This window comes from Papio anubis, chromosome 5 (genome assembly GCF_008728515.1).
Source record: "Papio anubis isolate 15944 chromosome 5, Panubis1.0, whole genome shotgun sequence".
NCBI classification, from domain to species: Eukaryota; Metazoa; Chordata; class Mammalia; order Primates; family Cercopithecidae; genus Papio; species Papio anubis.
In genome coordinates, this window is record NC_044980.1 from 74,953,660 (window position 1) to 74,977,394 (window position 23,735).

General features: G+C 36.9%; 1 protein-coding gene across 11 annotated transcripts in view; it reads left to right on the plus strand.

The window, feature by feature from the left end:
• The window catches only part of ATG10 (autophagy related 10), a 307,457-nt gene that overhangs the window by 101,985 nt on the left and 181,737 nt on the right, over positions 1-23,735 (plus strand). For 9 of the 11 annotated variants that reach the window (XM_021939516.2, XM_021939514.2, XM_009208715.4 and 6 more), the window contains one exon: positions 5,303-5,410. The exons of 1 other annotated variant lie outside the window; for it this stretch is intronic. In XM_021939516.2, coding sequence (XP_021795208.1) covers positions 5,303-5,410 — 108 coding nt within the window. Of the gene's footprint in view, positions 1-5,288; positions 5,411-23,735 lie in introns of all 11 variants that reach the window. One more of the 11 variants, XM_009208722.4, reaches the window with a different exon arrangement.

A 23,735-nucleotide genomic window follows, 5' to 3' on the forward strand; every position in this document is an offset into this window, starting at 1 on the left:
GCATCCATGTCCCTACAAGAGACATGAACTCATCCTTTTTTATGGCTGCATAGTATTCCATGGTGTATATGTGCCACATTTTCTTAATCCAGTCTGTCATTGATGGACATTTGGGTTGGTTCCAAGTCTTTGCTATTGTGAATAGTGACACAATAAACATACATGTGCATGTGTCTTTATAGCAGCATGCTTTATAATCCTTTGGGTATATACCCAGTAATGGGATGGCTGGGTCAAATGGTATTTCTAGTTCTAGATCCTTGAGGAATTGCCACACTGTCTTCCACAATGGTTGAACTAGTTTACAGTCCCACGAACAGTGTAACAGTGTTCCTATTTCTCCACATCCTCTCCAGCACCTGTTGTTTCCTGACTTTTTAATGATCGCCATTCTAACTGGTGTGAGACGGTATCTCGTTGTGGTTTTGATTTGCATTTCTCTGATGGCTAGTGATGATGAGCATTTTTTCATGTGTCTGTTGGCTGCATAAATATCTTCTTTTGAGAAATGTCTGTTCATATCCTTTGCCCACTTTTTGATGGGGTTGTTTGTTTTTTTCTTGTAAATTTGTTTGAGTTCTTTGTAGGTTCTAGGTATTAGCCCTTTGTCAGATGAGTAGATTGCAAACATTTTCTCCCATTCTGTAGGTTGCCTGTTCACTCTGATGGTAGTTTCTTTTGCTGTGCAGAAGCTCTTTAGTTTAATTAGATCCCATTTGTCAATTTTGGCTTTTGTTGCCATTGCTTTTGGTGTTTTAGACATGAAGTCCTTGCCCATGCCTATGGCCTGAATGGTATTGCCTAGGTTTTCTTCTAGGGTTTTTATGGCTTTAGGTCTGACATTTAAGTCTCTAATCCATCTTGAATTAATTTTTGTGTAAGGTATAAGGAAGGGATCCAGTTTCAGCTTTCTACTTATGACTAGCCAGTTTTCCCAGCACTGTTTATTAAATAAGAAATTCTTTCTCCATTTCTTGTTTTTGTCAGGTTTGTCAAAGATCAGATGGTTGTAGATGTGTGATATTATTTCTGAGAACTCTGTTCCGTTCCATTGGTCTATATCTCTGTTTTGGTACCAGTACCATGCTGTTTTGGTTACTGTAGCCTTGTAGTATAGTTTGAAGTCAGGTAGCGTGATGCCTCCAGCTTTGTTCTTTTGGCTTAGGATTGTCTTGGCAATGTGGGCTCTTTTTAGAGATTATGTTTTAAATGCCGAATCAGGAGGTCTGGGGTGGGGCTTGAAATTCTGCATGTCTGTCTTAATAAGCTCGCAGCTCATGCTGTGACTGGTCCCAAGACCACACTTGAGTGGCTTGAGTTTGTTATTTAAAGTGCAAAGCACTGGCCCACACCAGTCCACGAGAGTCAATAAGCCATGGTCCTGCTCTCTTGCAGAATTTGCTTAGTGTACTAGAAAGAATACTCAGGTCAAGAGATCCGCTTTCCAATTCCTGCTCTGCCTCCAACTAATTAGTGTAAGATAAGTTTCTTAGAAGTGCTTTAGTTCTTCACCCTCTTATCTCTAAAATGAGAGGCTTGAATTGGATAAACTTGAAGGTTCCCTTTGTTCTTAAATCCTCTCATGCTTGTCCAGGATGTTTTCAGACTCTATCTGGATCAGGTTTTTACGTGGAATGGAATCTGGATCCTATAAAGACCCTGTCATCCTTTAGAGAATGGAGGCCTAGGCCCTGAGCTTATGATCTAGTGGGAGAAATAAAACTAACAAATGTTAAAAAAATTAAAGAAGAGTTAAATGTTCAAGTGTAAGCTATGATAAGTACAAAAAGAATGCAGAGAAACTAGAGAGGAGTGTTAAGTGAAACGGTCAGGAAAACTTCATTGCCAAGGGGAAATTTGAGTTAACATCGTTTACTGGGCTAGATGACTGCAGGGCTGACACAGAGTGGTGGTCCTCATGCTTTTGAGTTTCCTTGTCTCTAAAAAAGCATCCTTCAACAGTGAAGAACAAAACATATTTTTCTGCCTTAAATTAAAACAAAGTAGGAGAAAGACCTAGTTCTGTGGAAGTGTTTAAAGGGAAATCAAAATCCAAAAAACTCTATATTTAATTTTTCAAGGCTAATCTTGACTGAAAAGATTGATACTGAAGAAAAAATCACCACTACCAAATATAGAGCAAAAAACCCAGTGTACCTCCCTATCGATAATAAAAAATGGTTTTAGAAATTACCTAAAATGTAAGTAAATTCCTCAAATTATAAGCAATATTGAAAGTGACATATCCTTTATCTTAACTCATTGGGAAAGAGACCAGATAATTTATTTAGATTTTATAACATAGGTGCACAAGAATTTTTGACTCACCTCTTTTAATGTCAAAGGAGATGTATTTTGCATTCTAATTAGAATTTTACTAAATTTTATGTTCTCTTAAGAGGAGGTTGTGTGATCAGGGCTCAGGTATAGAAAAATAAAAAATAGAGCAGTTACCCTCATTTAATGAATTATATTTAGTACACACACTGCAGCTCTGTGTTCTCTGAATATCCTGAGAGTTTCGGTTTTTATCTCTGTGGCTAGATCATTTTGAAATTGCAGACTTTGAGTAATTTTTCTCACAAACACGTGCTATTATAGTTTTACTGTATAGTCATGCTGCATAGTGACATTTTGGTCAAGGGCAGAGCACATGTACAATGTTCCCATAAGATTATAATACTGTATTTTTGCTGTACATTTTCTTTGTTTAGATATGCTTAGATACAGAAATACTTACCATTTTGTTACAATTGCCTGCAATTAATACAGTAACATGCTGTACAGGTTTGCAGCCTAGGAGCAAGCAACTATGTCATATAGCCTACCTATGTAGGAGGCCATACCATTTGGGTTTGTGTAAACACAGTCTATGATGTTTGTACAATGATAAAATAGCCCAATGACGTTTCTCAGAAGGTATTCCTGCTGTTAAGTGATGCATAACTGTATATGGTAAATCTTTTATATAATCAACTATTGATTATCTATCACAGTGAGATTGACAATACAATAGAAATCTTCTATTTTTAAGCTGTTAAATACAATTTATGTTACTAAATAGCAAAATTATTTTGGTTGCAAGTGACAGAAAACCCAACCCATTGGGTGAAGCAAAGAAGGGACGTTTTGGGGACATGTAATTGAAAAATCTGAGGTAGAACTAGTTTCAGATATGGTTGGTATAAATAATGTAGTCAGAATCTGGTTTCTCTGCATCTCATGGTCTTGCTTTCCTCTGAGTTGCGGAGCAATTACATGATGCCTGCCAGTTTTTTTTTTTTTTTTTTCTTTTTCTTTTTTTGTGGTCTGTCTGGCTCAAACCTAGTGGAAAAGAGAACAGCCATCTTTCCCAAACCCCCCAAACCAAATCCCGAATTTCATCCTATTGGCTGTGATTGTAGATCATTTGTCCTCCAGAGTCTCTGAGGCCAGCAGTACTGATTGGCAAGATTGGAGACCTGTGTCTATCCCTGGAGCTGTAATTAGTGGAACAGTAGCCAATGCTCCTCTAAGGAACCATTCCCTTCTCAATCAGGAAATGGTTCCTTAGAGGAGCAATTAGTACTGCTCCAAAAGAAGGAAGAATTGATGTTTGATGTGAAAGTGGCAATGACAACAGTCACTACATATATCTTTCTCAGTTTAAGCCAATGTTAAATTTACATTTTTCTAAATACAAAGATTTCAATGGTGGAAGACCATTACAGGATCTGCTTTGTGGTGAGATAGTGTAGAGCTGGAATTTAAAACAGTAATTCCATCTACAAAATGGATATCCTTAATGAAATAATTAAAAATGACAGTATTGGATATCTGATGGCCTACTTTCCAGGCGGGAATGATATTAAAAATATTTAACAACCTGTGACAGAGGCATCAACCAATCAGAATGAGTTGGATCCAACCAATCAAAACTGGTGCTGACAACAACTAGCCAGTGCAGCCCCATGAGTGAGAGCTGGCAGTTTGTCAGCACAACTTACTGGGAGGCATTCTTAAGGTGCTGCCAAGTGTCTCAAAAAATAGAGTTACTGTATTAGTTTCCTAGGTATGTTGTAACAAGGTACCACAGACTTAAAGTAACAGAAATTTATTCTCTCACAGTTTTGGAGGTAAGAAGTCTGAAATCAAGATGTTGGCAGGGTCCTGCTCCCACCAGAGGCTCTAGGGAAGGACTATTCCTTACTGCTTCTAGCTTCCAGTGGCTGACGGCAATCCTTGGCATTCTTTAGCTCCTAGATGCTAGAAGACTGGAGCGGTGGCTCCAGTCTTCATCTTCACATGGCTTTCTTCCCTGTTTGTGTCACTGCATCCAAATTTCCCTCTTCTTATAGGAAGATTAACCCGTTAGTCCTTATTGTTATTTTAATTCTATTAAAATGTAAATGTTGGTATGACAATTTGGTGGGGAATTAATATTTATTGGCATGTATGTTTGTGCTTGGGGAGGTATTATATTCTTACACATGATTTTATTGAATTCAAACAAGTGTTACCTTAAAAAAATGGAACTGGCCACAATTAGATGAACATCATTCATTAGTGTATTTAAGAGCAAGTACAAGAAGCAGGAGACAAATACTGGTAAAGGGCTCAGAAGCCATATCTTGTAAGGAGTATTTGCATATGGTGGTCATTTCTTCAGCTCTTGGAAGAACAGCTGTGTGGAAAAGGGATTAGACTTCAGAGGGCAGAACTAAGTAAGTTAAAGTTAAAGGATGTGAAATACAGGACAAAACTTTCTTAATGTACAATGCACTAAAATGGAAATGGCCGCTGTGTAAGGGAGTAACAAGCCCAAGTTCCTGGAGGTGCTCAGGCAGTTGCTGAGATGCATAATTACCTTTCTGGGACATTTTCATAGAGATCTTGCCGTGAGAAAGAAATTGAAATGGAAGCTGTCTTGCAGCTTTGAGATCTATTGCAAGTCCTGAAATTGTTCTCTATGGGTAGGCCATGAAAATCAATATTAATTATGTGACAAGCTATTTCTATAAGCTTAATTTTTGTTCTGTGATCTTGGTGCTATGGACTAGTGAGGAAAAAAAGGGAAAGATTTAATCTAGGAGGGGGAACCATCATTAATAAATAAGAAAGGTAGGAGAATAAAACTTGCATTTATTGAGTACTTACTATGTGCAGGGTGTTGGACTAGTCTCTTTATCCATATAGTCTCATCTCATTTAGTACATTTAGTTTTTCACTGATCAGTTTGGAACTTATGGGAAGTGGTTGTTAAAATGATGAATTCTTAAAATAATTGACTTTTTCTTATATATTTTTTGGTGGTGAAACACAGGACTGTTCTGATGGCTACATGTGCAAAATACACTTTCAAATTAAGAGTGGGTCTGTGATGTCACATCCAGGAGCATCTACCCATGGACAGACATGTCCTCCCATGGAGGTGAGTAGTTTAATGTGTCATGCTCTTCTTTTCAGTCTCCATAAAGTATACATTTAAAAATGTATGCTTTAATGAATCCATTGCATTCCATCCTATGGAAGCACCACAATTATATCGCACTCATATTGAAATAAAATACTTTAATTCTGTTAAGTAAATATTTTAAAAACTTTAAACTTCTTCCCATTGGAGAGATATCCAGTTGCCATTGGATCCTGGGCCTGTTGTAGCAGGAGAAGGAGGTATTTTCCTATGTAATACTGAAAGCAAGAATTGTGGTAAAGTTATAGAAGATCCACTCTGACTCCAGATTGTAGTGAGCCGTCATACTTTTGGTTTCTCTTGGACCTGAATACCACAGATGCCTCTGTTGTCTATTTATTTATTTTTTCCAAGTAAAATTCCCTGAAGATAATATAGCCCTAGCCCCAGGCTGCTTAATACTTGATTGGAGACCTTTTTGCCTGCTCTGCCTTTATTCCCTTTTCCCTTGAAAATATGTTGAATCTGGATCTTATTCCTTAGGAGACTTTAACCTTGACTTGAAAATCTTGCTAAACCAAATTTTATTATGGTACTAATGACTGAGTGGTTTTCTGAGATATTTTCAATTTTCTTTTTATTGAAATGCAAACAACCTTATTGTATTTCTTGTGAAAAAAATTGTATATGCCCATTATAAAAATAAATAATAGAGAAATATATAAAAAGGATTTTAAAATGTCCCATATGTCCTTCAGTAGTTTACCACTGGTAACATTTTAGTAAGTATCCTTTCACATATTTCTATCATGTACACACATATACATACTTGTTTTTTTTTTTTTTTTCAATGAACAAGTATATCACGGACATCTTTCCATGTCAGTACATGCAGATTTCCATAGTTCTCTATAGTGACTCCATTCCATTCCATCCTATGGAAGCACCACAATTATATGGCACTCATATTGAAATAGAATACTTGACTTTTCAAAGAGGATTGGTGAGGACCTAATTATTTCAACACAAAAGAAGAAATCACTAGTGTTTGAATTCTGAGCATCCTGGGAAAATGAAAGAGGTGACTTTTTTTTTTGTGCAGGAAGAACTGTTTCCCAGAACATGTTAAATCAGGCCCATTTGCCAATCAGACATCAGCCCCCTTGCCTGTATATGATGCTGGCCTGCAAGTAACTTTCACCTATTTATAATTTGGTTTGCAAGTTATTCTTGAGAGTATTGTGCTTGGTAATAAGCTAAGTGCCCCCAGATGGGTGCTTGAATCTTGATTACTGCTTCATGGTTCCAATAACCAACATCAAATTTGAAGCCAAGCATATTAGGAAGCTTTTCAATTCATTATATATTAACTTAAAAAAAGTTTTAAAAATTAACATAGAAATGATGATTTAAAAAATGAATTACTAGTTTTTGCCTAACAAGTTGGCAGAGATTTGAAAAGCACTAAAAAGTGGTGTTGACAGTGTGAGGGAACTGACACTTTCTGGTTGATGTTTTAACTTCACAAAGTTTAAAGATGTGCACATACTATGAATAATCTAGTCCAATTCTAGGAATTTAGCCTCATAAAATGTAATTTTTTTCAACATTTTTCATTTCCAACATTTCCCAATAAATTTGAAACATATGGAAAAGTTGAAAGAATTTTGCAGTGAATATCTATATACTTAAACCACCTAAAGTCTACCATTAACATTTTGCTGTGCTTTATTTTATGTTGATCCCTCTATTTATACATCTTATTTTTTGATGCAATAATTTTAATCAAAGTAAATTGCATATAAGTACTCATAAAATATTTGAGTACACAAAGATTTACCTGCAAGTATATTCATTTCACTCTTATTTATAATAGGAAAAATGAAAATAATGGAAATATACAATAGTAATGGATTGGTTAATTATGGCACATCTCTAGATGGATGCAGTCATTAAAAATGATATTCTCGGTGACTGTTTAATTACACAGGTTAAATGTTCATGTAGGCCGGGCACAGTGGCTCAACGCCTGTAATACTAGTACTTTGAGAGGCCGAGGCAGGCGGATCACCTGAGCTTAGGAGTTAAAGACCAGCCTGGTCAACACAGTGAAACCCCATCTCTACTAAAAATACAAAATTTAGCCAGGTGTGGGGGCATGCGCCTATGGTCCTAGCTGCTCGGGAGGCTGAGACAGGAGAACTGAGCCTGGGAGGTGGAGGTTGCAGTGAGCTGAGATTACATCATTGGTGGGTAACAGAGTGAGACCTTATCTTGGAAAAAAAAAAAAGTTCATGTTAAGTTATAAAAAGGTAGATTAGGCCGGGTGCGGTGGCTCAAGCCTGTAATCCCAGCACTTTGGGAGGCCGAGACAGGCGGATCACGAGGTCAGGAGATCGAGACCATCCTGGCTAACACGGTGAAACCCTGTCTCTACTAAAAAAAAAATACAAAAAACTAGCCGGGCGTGGTGGTGGGCGCCTGTAGTCCCAGCTACTCGGGAGGCTGAGGCAGGAGAATGGCGTAAACCCGGGAGGCGGAGCTTGCAGTGAGCTGAGATCCGGCCATTGCACTCCAGCCTGGGTGACAGAGCGAGACTCCGTCTCAAAAAAAAAAAAAAAAAGGTAGATTATGTGGTATAAACAATAGAATCCAAGTATGGTTAACATTCTTCAAACTATCCATCGACTACTACAATTTTAAATTATGATTCTTTTTAAAATTTATCTCTTCAAAGAGTGAAACCTGTAACTCTTTTCTTTCACTCTCTTGAAATCCCTAGGGTTATTTTTGCTTGATCCAGTGATTTCATTTGGAGTCACCATCCATCCTTGTAAGTTTCCGTTACTGCTGTAGCTCTGGTAGGCATCCCTCTCTTTTTTTCCCAGATAAGAGCAGAAGATTTTAAAGTTTAGAACAAGACAGCCCATGCTGGGCGCGGTGGCTCACGCCTGTAATCCCAGCAGTTTGGGAGGCCGAGGTGGGCGGATCACGAGGTCAGAAGATCGAGACTATCCTGGCCAACATGGTGAAACCCCATCTCTACTAAAAATACAAAAAATTAGCCAGGCGTGGTGGCGGGCGCCTGTAGTCCCAGCTACTCTGGAGGTTGAGGCAGGAGAATGGCGTGAACCCGGGAGGCGGAGCTTGCTGTGAGCCGAGATCGTGCCACTGTCCTCCAGCCGGGGCAACACAGCAAGGCTCCATCTCAAAAAAAAAAAAAAAAAAAAAGAACAAGACGGCCTAGTACCCCATCTTTGTGTATCTCCCAGCTTCCCTACCTCTCTGTAGCAGACACAGTATTTGAAAGGTTACATATACATATACAAACATGTAATAGTCACATAAGGCCTAGAAATAATTTCCCCCCTTCCAAACACATAAGATTTTCTTAGAATATTTTTTTTTTCTTTTTATTTACATTTATTCTTGTTCTTTCTCTTCAGGAATTTGCTTCAAAAGTATATGTTCTTTATCTCTCCTTCTTAGTACTCCTCAGATTCATGCTTATTGTTTTAAAAGCCAGATTGCTTCCTTAGATTGTAAACCCCATGGAAGTAAGGTGACTCAGTGAATATCTATTATTTGACTAAACCTTCAGGTTTAATTACCCACAGAACTAGCTCACTTAAGAAATCAGATACCTCTGTATTTTGATATAAATTGGATAATCTAGTGAATTACTTAGAATTGATTATTATTACATATTATTATATATACAATATATATAATATAGTATATTGTAAAAAAGTATGGGTGTATGTGTATACATGTGTATATATATGTATACATATACACACATACCCCCCTCCCCCCGTTTTTTTTTTTACATACAGGGTCTTACTCTGTCTCCCATGCTGGAGTGCAGTGGCACAGTAATAGCTTACTGAATCATCTAATTCCTGGGCTCAAGTGATCCTCTCACCTCTGCCTCCCAAGTAGCTGGGACTACAGGCATGCACCACAATGCCTAGCTAAGTTAAGAATTTTTTTTAGAGATTTGGGTCTTGCTCTGTTGCCCAGGCTTGTCTGAAAGTCCTGGCCTCAAGTGATCCTCTCTCCTCAGCTTCCCAAAGTGCTGAGATTACAGGCATGAGCCACTGTGCCCAGGCTGAATTCTAAAAGAGTTTAGTTTCTACTAGAATAACATTTTTTTTTCAACAATCAATTTACATAGAAAAATCAACAATGTTTAAAAAGAGGTTTGCAGGGAGTTTTTAGTAGTTTGTGTTTCTGAGTTGTCACTGGAATGGAATCGGATGATAAACCCTTCATCTTCCAGTCAACTCCAGTGTTTTATTTTTAATATTTGGCAACTCATAGTAAATTTAGTCTGCCTAATTTACTCAGATTATAACAACAGCACAAGTAGAAGAAAGAGTGCTAGACTTGGAGATAGAAATTGTTTTGTAGTTCTCTTCACCACTTATTAGTCATGTAACCTTGAGTAAACTTCAGTGTTCTCATTCAAACTGTGGGCCCTTCTTACTTCTTGTTTTGGTTGGATGTAACAAGGGTACAGTGCTCTTATTAATACTAATAATGTCACACATATAATTATCTTTTTATGGTTATCTCATAATTATGCAAGAAGCAGCAGGATGTGAATGGAGAAACATGAAGGAGCAGGAAGAGAGCAGCGACTGTAACACTTCCTTTCTTTTCATATTCTATTCTTACCTTTAGATGCTGGGAATAATGAGTAGCCTCCAACCTGGAAACTAACCCTTATTCAGCCACCACCACCAGTTATCTCAGAGAGTAGTACAGAGACAATTGAGAGTGACTCTCACTAAAAAACAGTGGTAGACTAATTAGAGCATTTAAAACATTCCATTTGAACTACATATGTAATGTCTTTCTTTCCTAGATCAACACTGGACAGAGATGTGTTTTCCTCTTAAGTTCTCTCTTTCTTCATCATAGATTTGTTTGTAACTTTTATTTAGTCAGTAATATGATTAGAGGTATGGCAATTTGAATTTTTTAGTTTTTCATTTAAAAATACCTCAGATGGCCAGATATGGTGGCTCACACCTGTAATCCCAGTACTTCGTTATGCCAAGAGGGGAGGATTGCTTGAGGCCAGATGTTTGAGATCAGTCTGGACAGTATAGCAAGACTGCATCACCACAAAAACAAGAAAAATCAGGTGGGCATGGTGGCATGCACCTGTAGTCCTAGCTACTCTGGAGGCTGAGACAGATGGTTTGCATAAGCCTGGGTGTTTGAGATTACAGTGAGCTATGATCACACCACTGCGCTCTGTCTAGTATGGGCAACAGAACAAGACTCTGTCTCAAAATAAAAACAAAAATCCAAAAACAAAATACCTCAGAATTAATGTTTTATCTTAATGGATAGTACATTTGTGATATCATTAGAAGATACTATGACAATTTAAGTAGAATGTAATTAGATAAGGAACAGCCCTCTACTGTTTGTTTCAAAAATGCAATGAACTGCTACCAATTTTTTTTTTTTTTTTGAGACAGAGTCTCACTCTGTTGCCCAGACTGGACTGCAATGGTATGATCTCGGCTCTCTGCAACCTCTGCCTCCCAGATTCAAGTGATTCTCCCTCCTCAGCCTACTGAGTAGCTGGGATTACAGGCACCCATCATCATGCCTGGCTGATTTTTGTATTTTTGTAGAAACGGGATTTCACCATGTCAGCCAGGCTGGTCTCGAACTCCTGATCTCAGGTGATCCGCCCACCTCGGCCTCCCAAAGTGCCAGGATTACAGGCGTTGAGCCACCGTGCCTGGCTGAACTTCTAACATTTTAAAAACTGAGACCTGTCAGAGGATAGAGGGTCAGAGGAGGGAGAGGATCAGGAAAAATAACTAATGGGTAATAGGCTTAATATCTGGGTGATGCAATAATCTGCACAACAAACTCCCATGACACAAGTTTACCTATGTAACAAACCTGCACATGTCCCCCTGAACTGAAAAGTTAAAAAAATTGAATATTTAAGCAAATTTCGTGAAAGGGATTGATTGTGCTCATGATAGAAGAACTCAAGGAATAATCCTAATTTGTACAAATTATCAAACTTAGCTTTAACTAATTTTACAGACTAGACTATCATGAAAAATCATTGGTAGTTTTGTGATATTTAATAAGTTTTATAATCTTGAAAGCAGTTGTATAAAACATTATTTTTCATTTCAACCATCGCTGATCAAAACATACTTCAACTCTGCACTGAAGAGTGATAAACTCTTATTTAACTATTGTCCTTGGGATTCCAAAACAGGGTTTAGGTAAAATATATCATCTTTTGATCCTAAATATATGATGATCAAAAGTCTACAATTTTTTTTTTTACATTTTTCTTCTAAATTAGTTGTATTTGTAGATAGTTGAACAACCATACCAAAGATATGTAGATATGTGGATGGATATCAAGCTTGAGGGAAGGGATTTTGTGGAGTTAGAGGGTGCTATTTGCCTAGCTCCCAATGTTTTCATTTGATGAAATATTAGATTAACATTTTTTTATCAATGACTTTAACAGATTCTCTTACAAAACACATTTATGTCAGCATTAATGCCTTCATGTATTAACATTTTAATTCCCCCCAAATAATACTTAACATGGTCAATTATTGATTTTCTATTACATACCAGTTTATCTTACTAGTTACTTTATTATCTTATTTAATCTTCACAAAACTCTTATGACAATAGATATTAATATTAATATGGCACATAAATGGATAAGATTAGTGAAGGTGGATAAAAACACAGTTATAATAATAATAACAGCAATAATAATATTATAATAAAGACAACCTAAGTTTATGGAGGACTAACTATGGATACTGAACTAAGTGATTTGCATATATTAATTCATTTCAACTCATGATATTAATATCTTTATTCTCTTCACTTTATATATGAGGAAACTGAGACATGACACAAAGGTTAAGCTTGCCTAAGGACAATAGCTAGGAAGTGATTATGTTCTGGCTTTTGTTATGTTCTGACTTTGGAAAACAGTAGTTCTTACAGGTTAGTCATATTAAATAAGACATTTACTGACAGTAGATAGTATGATTTTGCATGTGACATTTCTGAATTTGTGAGAGGAAAGTGAGACTGGCAGTTTTTAAACAAGATATTTTCCTTACCAGTGACCAACAGAAGTACATTGCATCTATTTAAAATCCTGTAAATATAGGGCAGTGTGTGGCAGCTCATGCCTGTAATCCCAGCACTTTGGGAGGCTGAGTGGGGGGCGGATCACTTGAGGCTGTGAGTTCGAGCCCAGCCTGGCCAACATGGTGAAACACCATCTCTACTAAAAAAATACAAAACTTAGCTGGGCATGGTGGCAGGTGCCTGTAATCCCAGCTACTCGGGAGGCTGAGGCAGGAGAATTGCTTGAACCCAGGAGTCGGAGGCTGCAGGGAGCTGAGATTGCACCAGTGCACTCCAGCCTGGGCGAGAGAGCAAGACATTGTCTCAAAAAAAAAATCCTCTACATATAAATGAATATTTTCAACAGAAGCAAACATAATCAATGCTGGCTTGGGATATCTTATTTTATGTGACACTTATTTTCGTAAATGGGTATTGATACTACCATATCACTTTATCAATTTGTGATTTTTTTGTATTTAACTGAAGACTTTTCTTAGAGAAATTGAGATATCATTTAACAGTCATGAAAAATATGATTTAATAATTCATTTACTTTAATGAACAGGAGCATATTGTCCTTATTGAAGCCTTATTTCTATACATGAAATAATAATTTATAAATAGAAGTGGGAACCAAGCCCTATACTTCAGTTAGACAATTTTTGATGAAAATCAACCATAATAATGGTTAAAATTTATGTGGATATATTATTGCAAAATAGCTGCTAAACTTAAGTTTTTTTTAAAGATTCTGAATTAACATACTGACTAATGAAGACTAGAGAGACTAGAGTTGAGAAATAAGGTGTAAGTTTTGTTTTTTAAATCATGTCCAGCACTCATCCACTCAGTAAAAGGAAACAGTATCTAGTTAACTTAGATACTGATTTTTAATAATGAGTAGTAAAAATTGTTGATGAATGCTCAGAAGGGGGAAATATCTGAAAGTATTTCCTATGTAACTGGTGTTCTAGCCAACATTGCTTTGTATTTTTTTGTCTCTAATGTCTTCATTTATGAAGTTTTGAATCATTTTCCATAGAATAGAGATGGCCTAGATTTTGTCTTTTGATTCACACAATTCAGCTACCTATACACATTGACTTTAAGTTGGTCAATAATTTTTATATTATTGAAGTTTGTGTTCTGCTTGAAGTTCGATTACTGTAGTTCCTCTTCCTTTTGCAGAGGTATCAGAGATGGGTACCAAGCATATTTTATTTATCCATTTACTATCCTCATTACTTTAGAGCCTCAGGTTGCACCTTCAGATTACATTTTTTAAAACTATGAAAATGATAGAGTCATAAAAATAGTGATAATATACTAGTGGAAGAAAAGATTTTTGTCTTAGGGCCTTGTAGTTCACTAACTGGTATTTTCGTTAGACCAGGGCAGATAGAATATTATAGAAAGTGAGGCCCTCAACAAAAAACAACCTATCATAAATTCCCTGAAGCATAAAACTGAGAATCAGTAACAGGAGATGATCTCAATTGCCAAGGAACGTATTCAAAGAATGATGATCTTCTGAGGTAACCAGGCCTTGAAATACACTCATTTGCCTTAAGGATTTTATTAGGTGGCTTCTAGGATGAGTTCTATTTTGTATGTCCAAAATAGACGCATATGTCAGAATATTATGTTTTTTTATAATGGAATAAATGGTGAGCCATAGTTCTCAGTAAGCATTAACAATTTATCTGTAAAGCAACTGCTATTTTTGGACTGATCTATAGATATATTGATAAATGTAAATGATGACTAAGAAGCATGTTTACCTCTGTATTTGGGAATGTAATTATTAAAGCAATGTTAAAATGCCAGGAAGTTCTGTCTGTTATGTTTGAGGTGCATAGATGCAAATGGAAGCATGTGTAATAGTCAGTATTACTGAATGAATGAATCTAATGCTGACAGATAAATGGATTTTTGAAGGAAATAACTGTGAATGCAGCAGACCCCAATCCCACTTTTGTGTTTTACTTAAGATATTATGAAAGGGTTCAAAGACAAATTAAAATTTAATTCTATTTAATTTAAAGTGTAAGTATATGCTATATAGTAGTGTGGTCTCTGAGAGGGGAGAGTATAGAATATTCTGAAAACCAGTCATGTCAGATTAGGATCTTTAATTCCAGTAAAACTGGGGATTATTGCACTAAATATACTATTTATTATACAAACTATATTTCTTTAACTGGTATATAACAAAAGTATTTATTTACTCATTCCTGAAACTCATCAGAAAGCAACATATAGAGATGTGGTACTGAAACTATTTGAATCATCTAATGAAATTTGTGACTTAAGGGATCTTAATGCAGTTTAACTATTCTGCTATAAAGCCAGTAGTCTTAGATAGAGGCAGGGTCATGCTTCACATTCTACTGAATCTTCTTTCTACTTTAAGCCCTTGGTACCTGAGTAATAGCACTGCAAAATTCAGAGAGTTGTTAGGTTCAGTGAGAGTCTATAACCTAAATGGGTTCTTAAGGTTACTTCTATCTTTGAAATTCTCTGTGCTATATTCTCCTTGGCAAAACATAAAGAAAATCTACTTTTTGAAATAAGTTGACTAAATATACATAGGTAACTAATTCTCTTTTTATTTATTAAGCTAGTAGAAAAGCCTTTGTAAAGATATGTGCCATAGCCATTGTATTTTAACTCAGTAATAAGTTATATCAGAAAGTTTTCTTTACATACAGTTGTAATTTTGGGGTGTTTTTTAAAAAATCAAAAGTAAGATCATTTCTAGTAGCAGCTGTATACTTAAGAGGTTACTGAGCTGATGTTTCTGTACAAAAATCTGACAGGCTTTCATTGTGGAGCACTTATGTCCAAATGTAAAGGTCTAACTTAGGAAGCAGTTGTTTTGGAGGAGGGCCATTTAATGCATTATTTTAATTGCCCTAATTATATATTTCTCCCATTTCTTTTAATGAATTTGGGATGCTTTTCATAGCAAAGACTTGGAACCAACCCAAATGCCCATCAATGATAGACTGGATAAAGAAAATGTGGCACATATATACCATGGACTACTATGCAGCCATAAAAAGGATGAGTTCATGTCCTTTGCAGGGACACAGCTGAAGCTGGAAACCATCATTCTCAGCAAACTAACACAGAAACAGAAAACCAAACACCAAATGTTCTCGCTCATAAGTGGGAGTTGAACAATGAGAACACATGGACACATGGAGGGGAACATCACACACCAGGACCTGTCGGGGGATGGGAGGCTAGGGGAGGGATAGCATTAGGAGAAATACCTAATATAGATGAGGGATTGATGGGTGCAGCAAACCACCATGGCATGTAACAAACCTGCGCATTCTGCACATGTATCCCAGAACTTAAAGTATATATATGTACACATATAAAAACTTCTTATCTTAAAAAAAAGACACTTAATAGATTGTTGGGGGTTTCAAACTTTAGGAGGCTCTTTTTTTCATGAAGAATTCTGAGGAAGATATGTTGACTTTATAATCGAATCTAAAATAAATGAAAGTGAAACCACTACTTATAACTCTTTTCTGCCCTTTGAGGTTTTCTTTTGAAGCCAGTAGAAACTCCATATATGGAGGGAGATGTGTTACTTAGAACATATTACAGTAAGATTTGATCTCACAAAAGATTAAGTAGAATCTAAAATTTGAGTTTTCAAAATTATTAAGTATATTTACAATTTTATTCCTTAGTTAAAAAGATTAATTTAAAAATATTTTGTGGAATGAAAGGAATTCCCATTAGCAAAATTTTCTATGCAGGGCTCAAAAACAATCTTCTTATATATCCTAAAGGAATTCATTGTTGAAGTAGCAATGTAGAATCTCGTGATATGAACTGCAAGCTTCAGATATTAAAATGATTGTTGAGTTTTTTTGGTAGCTTAAATGAGATTGACTACTTGTCAGGATTTTTTTTTTTTTCTTTTTTTTTTTTTTTAAGACAGAGTCTCTCTCTGTCGCCCAGGCTGGAGTGCAGTGGCCGGATCTCAGCTCACTGCAAGCTCCGCCTCCCGGGTTTACGCCATTCTCCTGCTTCAGCCTCTCGAGTAGCTGGGACTACAGACGCCCGCCATCTCGCCCGGCTAGTTTTTTGTATGTTTTAGTAGAGACGGGGTTTCACCGTGTTAGCCAGGATGGTCTCGATCTCCTGACCTCGTGATCCGCCTGTCTCGGCCTCCCAAAGTGCTGGGATTACAGGCTTGAGCCACCGTGCCCGGCAGGATTTTTTTTTTAACTGTCAGGTAAAGACTAACCATTGCATAGAGTATTATTTTTACATAAAATCATTGCCGAGAACAATGGCTTATATAACCCCTGATGTTTTATCCACTAATACCTGAAATGCTCACTATGAAAGAGACTTTATTAAAAATGCAGATGAATTATTTTGGGCAAAGGGAACAAAGCGTTTTCAAACTGGAATAGTGGTTCTGAACCCCGTAGTTGGACTCTTAAGCTCTGACTTGGTTAGATCACTTCCATCATAACTGCGTCCTTAGCATTTAGCACCGTGCCTGGCACATAAATGCCAGAAATTGATATTGCTTGTCTCTTGATTTTTCTGGGTTAGAGCTACCTAGAATTTTTTCTCTGTCAATATACTGCAAACTTAACTAAAAGTCAGCAATATTAGTATAACTATTTTGTCATTATCAGTTTATTTTCTATTTTGTTAAAGGATACTTATTAAATAAAGTGGCCAGGAATATTTTGTTAAAGTTTATTTCTGAATTTATGTGCTTAAGGGCAAATAATAATTTTACCTTAAAGCAAAAGGAAATAACCAAGGATTGCATTGTTAAAGGTTTTCAAAAGGGAGCCATCAAAGTGTTTTAACAATCTTGTTTTTGATTGCATAAATGTGATATGGGAATTTCAATAATGCTCTTCCATATGGTGCTTGCAAATTTGCTGTTTTAGATTGTTTGCTCTTAGCAAAGTATAAGTCTTACGTATTTGTGATAAGCATTGAGAGAAGCTACATGTAGTTCAAGCTAACCTTAAAGGAGCCTTAGGATAGAGATTACATGTTTGTCTCAGCTACAGTTCAGAATGCATTGAAAAGACCAGGAAGGCTGATCAAGTTGGCAATGGCACCTAAAGACTGTCCTGATGGATGCCTGAGAAAATGCCTTTTTTGGTCAGTGAGTCAGAAGGTACAACAGCCTGGCAGACTAAATCTCGTCTCTATGCTCCAGTTGCTCAACTCTAGCTTATTTTGAAGGAAAAGAAAAGTAGTAATCTGGAAGGGACAGGATATTTTTAGATAAGATTATTGAAATGATTATTGGCTATTCTGAAATAACGTTATTAAATGTCCTCTTTCCAATAATTATTTGTGAAGCATCTCACCCTCAGCCTTCCTTTAAGTTTTTTAGATATGAAAGAGAAGGGAAAAAAAATCAATGTAACAATTATCTCAAACTCTGAAATTCTTCTCTCTATTCACAACTTCCTTATTTTCAACTGTATTTATGCTTCTCTCTGAACATTCTTTGTATATTCTTTCTGTCTCAAGGCCCTCAATGACATCAGTCATCTTTTATTTCTCTTGCTTTCTTACTTAGTCTTGACCTTGGCTACTTCAGCAATGCCCATAACAGGACCTAGGTTCCATGTCCCCTGGCCCTATGCTTCCTGTTATACCTATATTGCCACTTCCCAATCCTCTTCTACAATCCCCTCTGTCTTCTTTCTTTCACTCCCAGGTTTTGTGAATAAGTAATCTATAGTACCTGGATTTTTTCATCACTTGTTCCAACTTCCACTCTTTTTCTTTTGACTTCCACCAAAATCAAGCTATGGAAATTGCTTCTGTCTAAGTTACTAGTTACCTTACAATCACCACATCTAATGCCTTCACCTTTCTTGACCACATTGTGACATTTGACACTACTGACTAAGCCCCTTCTTCTTGAAATTATCTCGTTTTTGTCTCTGTGACACTGGTGACAAGGAATATATTTTTATTCCTCCTTTCTAATAGATCATTTTAACTATTGTTCTATGGCAGTAGTTCGAACATCTCCCCTAAGTCAGAGTCCTTGTTGGAGGTCAATCTGTGTAAACCAAGATGAATCCAGAGAGGAGGCATGGGGCTGAAAATGAGAATCTGAGTCAAGAGTCATGAATGTAGAGCTGATCGTAGGGGATCTTGGGAAGTGACCTCCAATAGCGCAGAAGTTCCCCCAGCTTTCCATTTTGACAGCAGGCATCCTAATAAAGTCAGACTGACTTAAAAACACCTAGTTGGAATCTGGCAACAAGAAACTTGGAGGCTGAGGATGGATTCCGTGTCTCCCTCTGTCTACCTTATGAACCTATCAACCAATCCTGGCTTCTCTAATCACTCAGCAGTTGAGAGAGAGGCTGCAGGAGCACACCCTGGGTGTTTCTGAGGTGGGATGCCAACTTCCAAAAAAGTTTCTCCAAATCGTACTCCTTCGATCACACAGGGGTGTTGGAATTAACCTTAGTGCCAGAGGAATCTAGTACCTTTTCCTCCATGTATTATACATTGGGTCCTTAGGAATGGCTGAGAGAGGTGTACATGGTGGTAAGTATAGAGGGTAGTGGTGGGAGGCAAGAGGGGCTCTGCACTAAGGAAAGTAATTGTGAGTAGAGGATGAAGAATGTTGAGTCGTGACTTTAGATTTGGCTCTGAAATATTCAGTGTTTTTAGCGGTTTGTCTGAATCTCCCCTCCAGAGGGTATTAGGCTAGTTGTGCTAGGGTATTAGCCAGGTTGCTGGTGTGCTGTTAGATTCCTGAATGTGGAATTCCTATTTAAGTTAGCAGGGAGTACTCAAAGTCAGAGAGATAAACCAAGTCAGAATCCATTAAGGAAAGCTGAGATTTAAACACCAGGAATGTCCAAAGAATTGGAGGGAGTGATGGTGTCAAGGGTTTGAAGTTAGGCAGAAGTGAGACTGCAGTGAGATTAGGTGGGGATAAAGTGAGGAGGCTCCTAAGTGATTACCCTCACTAGTTTCAAGTATGCTGGAACTTCTTTGTAGTTGATGGATGGATGGTATTTGACTATCAGTAGGTTTGAGGGGTTAGGCAAAGCTAAGAGGTAGTATGAACAAGTAGGTAGAAGAATCAGATGGAATATATAATTTTCATGCTTTCTTCTGGCCCTGGTCCTTGTCTGTGTATTCTTTGTGTTAGTCTCTTGCTTGCTAGAGGTTATCTGCTGAGTCTTCCTGGATGATATATAGCTGTTGCAGGGATCGTTTGGTAGCTACGGGTGACAGCTCTGCCCAGAGGTTCTGGGAAGCAGCTGAGTGGAACCTGTAGTGTCTAGGATTATATCTCTCCTAATCAGCTGCTCGTTTCTTCAGTGTAAGAGCCATTGCTTGTTTATCTTTGCAGCACTTTCCCAGGGGATGATTTTGAATAAATGACATACTGGGAGGTGTATTACAAAGAACAATGAAATTTTACTATGTAGAAAAGCTTTTTTGTGAAAATAACCAATGTGACATTATTGCTCTACAATGGGCATTTTATGAAATAATGAAGAAAAAATTGAGAATATACTTACATGCATCTGCTCCAAAGTATATTAAAAATGAAATTTTAATTCCCATTTATCCCAAAGGACCACAGTGTCTTATTGGACACAAGATCTTTTTAAATAAAAGTTGATCCACCTTCCATACTGAAACTTTTACATATAAGGTGATATAGTTTAGTGTTCTTTTTAAAAATAATAAACAAATGAATGTTTCAGGAAACCTGTGATAGACTGAATCAGGTGGAACTGATTTAATGTTATGGATAATTACATAATTAGTGATGTAAAAAATAAACCATACTATCTACTTGATGGACTGGAGCTGCTGTGAAGGATGTGTGTAATTATGCAATCAGCATCCTCCTCCTGTGCTGATTCTAGGTAATACTTTTTCTGCCTTGTCTGAGAAGGGGTCTCCTGTCTTATGTTTCCTGATGTTATTTAAGTGAAGAGAGCTGAGTATTCAGTAATTCTCAATTCATGAGCTAGTTCTATGTGAGAGCATCCACTGAACCCAATGACTTTCAAACTTTTTAGATATAAACCCAAAATAAGAAATACATTTTACATTAAGATCCAGAACACTCCATACATGCATACCTGAAACCAAGGTTCATGAAACAATTCTTACTCTTTCTGATCTCTCTACTCAATCTATTCTGCGCTGTTTTGTTTTTTAAAAATGCTGGTCAAGGCCCAGCAATTGATTTCAGAACTTACTAATGGCTCATGAGTCACATTTTGAAAATACAACCTTTGACCCTTAGTGGTTGCTAACGTCAGCAGAAGGGATTTGGAAGGTAACGTATGGGTCTGCCAGGGGCTTTGTGTAGCAGGTGGTGTGGCATGGTTGAAAGAATAAGGGCTTTAAAGTTAGGGAAATTTGGTTTTATATCCCTACTTTCCCTCCTTCTGTGTGACTTTGAAAATATTACTGAACCTCTTAAAGCCGCAAATCTCTTATCTGGAAAACAGGATCCCAAATACAGGAATTGGGAGGTTGGGAACTGGGAGCTGTATGTAAGCATGTGTGTGTGTAGATGTGTGTATTAAATATCATGAAGTAAAACAGTTGGCTAATGCTGTGAAAGTAAAACACGTATGTGGTAGGTGCTTCATTAAGTTTAGTTTCCTCTCCACATCTTTCTCAACCACAGACACCTCAATTGGAGAAGGATGTCATTACAATCCCTACCTCGCAGGGTGGCTGTGAGGATCAAATAAAATGATGGGAGCCAAGGGTTTACAAATGTTCACTTTTATTAGTGTAACCTTAAGGCAGCTTTACTGTTTCAGAATAAATCTTTGTGTGAGTAGAATGGTGAGTCCTGCAAATGGTAAGTGACAAAACTAGAAAACAAAACTCGTTTTGAAATTCTGTGTCATAACTGTTAGCAGCAAGAATTGTTTGGAGATACAGAGGTATTGTGTGTTGACACTGAAATGCTGCTCCCAAAACTGTCGAAGGATGATTTATAGTGTTTCTAGTGCCTATTATAAATCACAATATACATTTGAAGTTCCATATTACATTCTATATAGAATTTTAAAAACTTTAAAATTATTCCACAAAGGACTTTGCTTCATCAAGACCTGGAAAATGAACACGAAGACAGCTGATTACCCCTTTGTATAAAATTTCTGTCAATTTTTCTTTACCCAAAGTAGAATACAATATAATAATTTAATTGTAAGACTTAGAAAAATGTAAACACCATCTCACAATGTGAAAGCTTGGGATGGTGGGGGAGCTTTCTATTGTGCATTTTTATATTTTTATAAAACCCCTTTTTTCTTTAAATATGTTACGGTTTTTACTACTTCTGCAATAGTTTATGACTCTGAAATGCTAGTTCCTTTCTAGTTTTAATTTCGGACTTTTTTTTGCCTGAAAGGACATTTTTTGGTTTTGTTACTATCTGTGCTCCTTTCTTTCATTCATCTTTTCTTTGGTATTCTACTGAGATTGTGATTATTTAGTGGTAACCTGGGCTTTGTTGGTTGTGTGGAAGGGACATAAATCAGCCAAGGCAGGTATGAGGCAATGACAGCTACAAAGCATCTTTTCCATATCTCTTATTCTCCACGGTATCTAATCTCTGGTTGCTCCGAAATGACTCATTCTCACTTTAAGCATATGTTGGTTGATTGCCCTTAATTTTTATGCCATTTCTAAGTTTCCAGCCCCTTAAATTGAATTAGAAAATCACCTAACACTTTATGTTAAGTTTGAATCACAGTTAGAGATAGTCAGGAGAAAGGACCTGGCTCCTTTAAGACAGAAGCACCTTTTTTCTCTGCCAGAAAGCTCATTGTAAAACTGAAGGACTTAACCAAAAAAGGGTTTCAATGTAAATTGAGTATTGACAGAGAAGGGAGGTTAATTGGCCTTAGTTACTTGGTTGCTAAGGAAGCATTTTCCTGATTGGGAGGAGAAACTCTCCTGGGTGTTGCGCAGCTTCTTGTGGACCTAAGATGCTTTGTTTTATCTCTTGCTTTCTGTTTCTGAGTTGGAAGAGGAAAGAGCAGAAAGCTATCATAGGAATGAAAAGCTGCATGAAGCAGATGGTTAGGCTCTCTCTTCGCTGCAGAAAGAGAGAGCTAAATACTGACTAGCAACAAGCCAGTGCCAGCAAGGACTCTTTGTTTAAGGCAGACAGTTGGAAAATACCATAAGGGCAAGATATAAAGAGCTTGCTGGGAGGATATAGAGAGGTTAGACCAGGGTTTTTTTCAGTGCCCAAAACATGTAGGCAAGAGAAATCAAACGCTATTTTGAATGGCATCCAACATCTATGTTAAATTATGGGGTTAAAATATTTTCAATATGGTTAGATTTATTAAGAAAAGTTATTTAGCTTGTATTTAGTTGTTGGTGTTTTGCAGGTTTTATACTATATTGTATATTATGTTTAGCAAATTTAGAATTTGTTAATCTATAATTATTTCAACAAAGAATGTTAGTTATGAATATCTCATGTTATTGCATAATTTATCACTTAGTAATGAAAGTAACTTTGGAGTAAATAAATTACAAGTTTTTATTGAAATATTTTTTCAAAGCAAAAATGTTTTTGTAGGCCAGGTGCACTGGCTCATGCCTGTAATCCCAGCATTTTGGCAGACCGAGGCAGGTGGATCACTTGAGGTCAGGAGTTCGAGACCAACATAGTGAAACGCTGTCTCTACTAAAAATACAATAATTAGCTGGGTGTGGTGGCGTGCACCAGTAATCTCAGCTACTCAGGAGGCTGAGGCGGGAGAATCACTTGAACCTGGGAGACAGAGATTGCAGTGAGCTGAGATCACACCACTGGACTCCAGCGTGGATGACAGAGCAAGACTCCATATCCAAAAACAAAAACAAAACAACAATAATGAAAAGTCTTTGTATATTGTCTATTCATATATGCTAGGCTCTCTGATTATACTTAAGTAGTTTGTAAAGTTAGTATTTCCACATACTGAATGATACTCCATTAACCCTAGGGAGTTAGTGCCTGTACTTATATTTTGCTTAATTTCATTTTTTTCCTTACTGATTCCTTCAACAAACATGTTTTTGGATATCTTTTGAGCATCAGATACCATGCTGAAGGATACAGGCATAAAACACTCTAGGAAATAGTGACACACTTCTCAGGAGAGTTTGG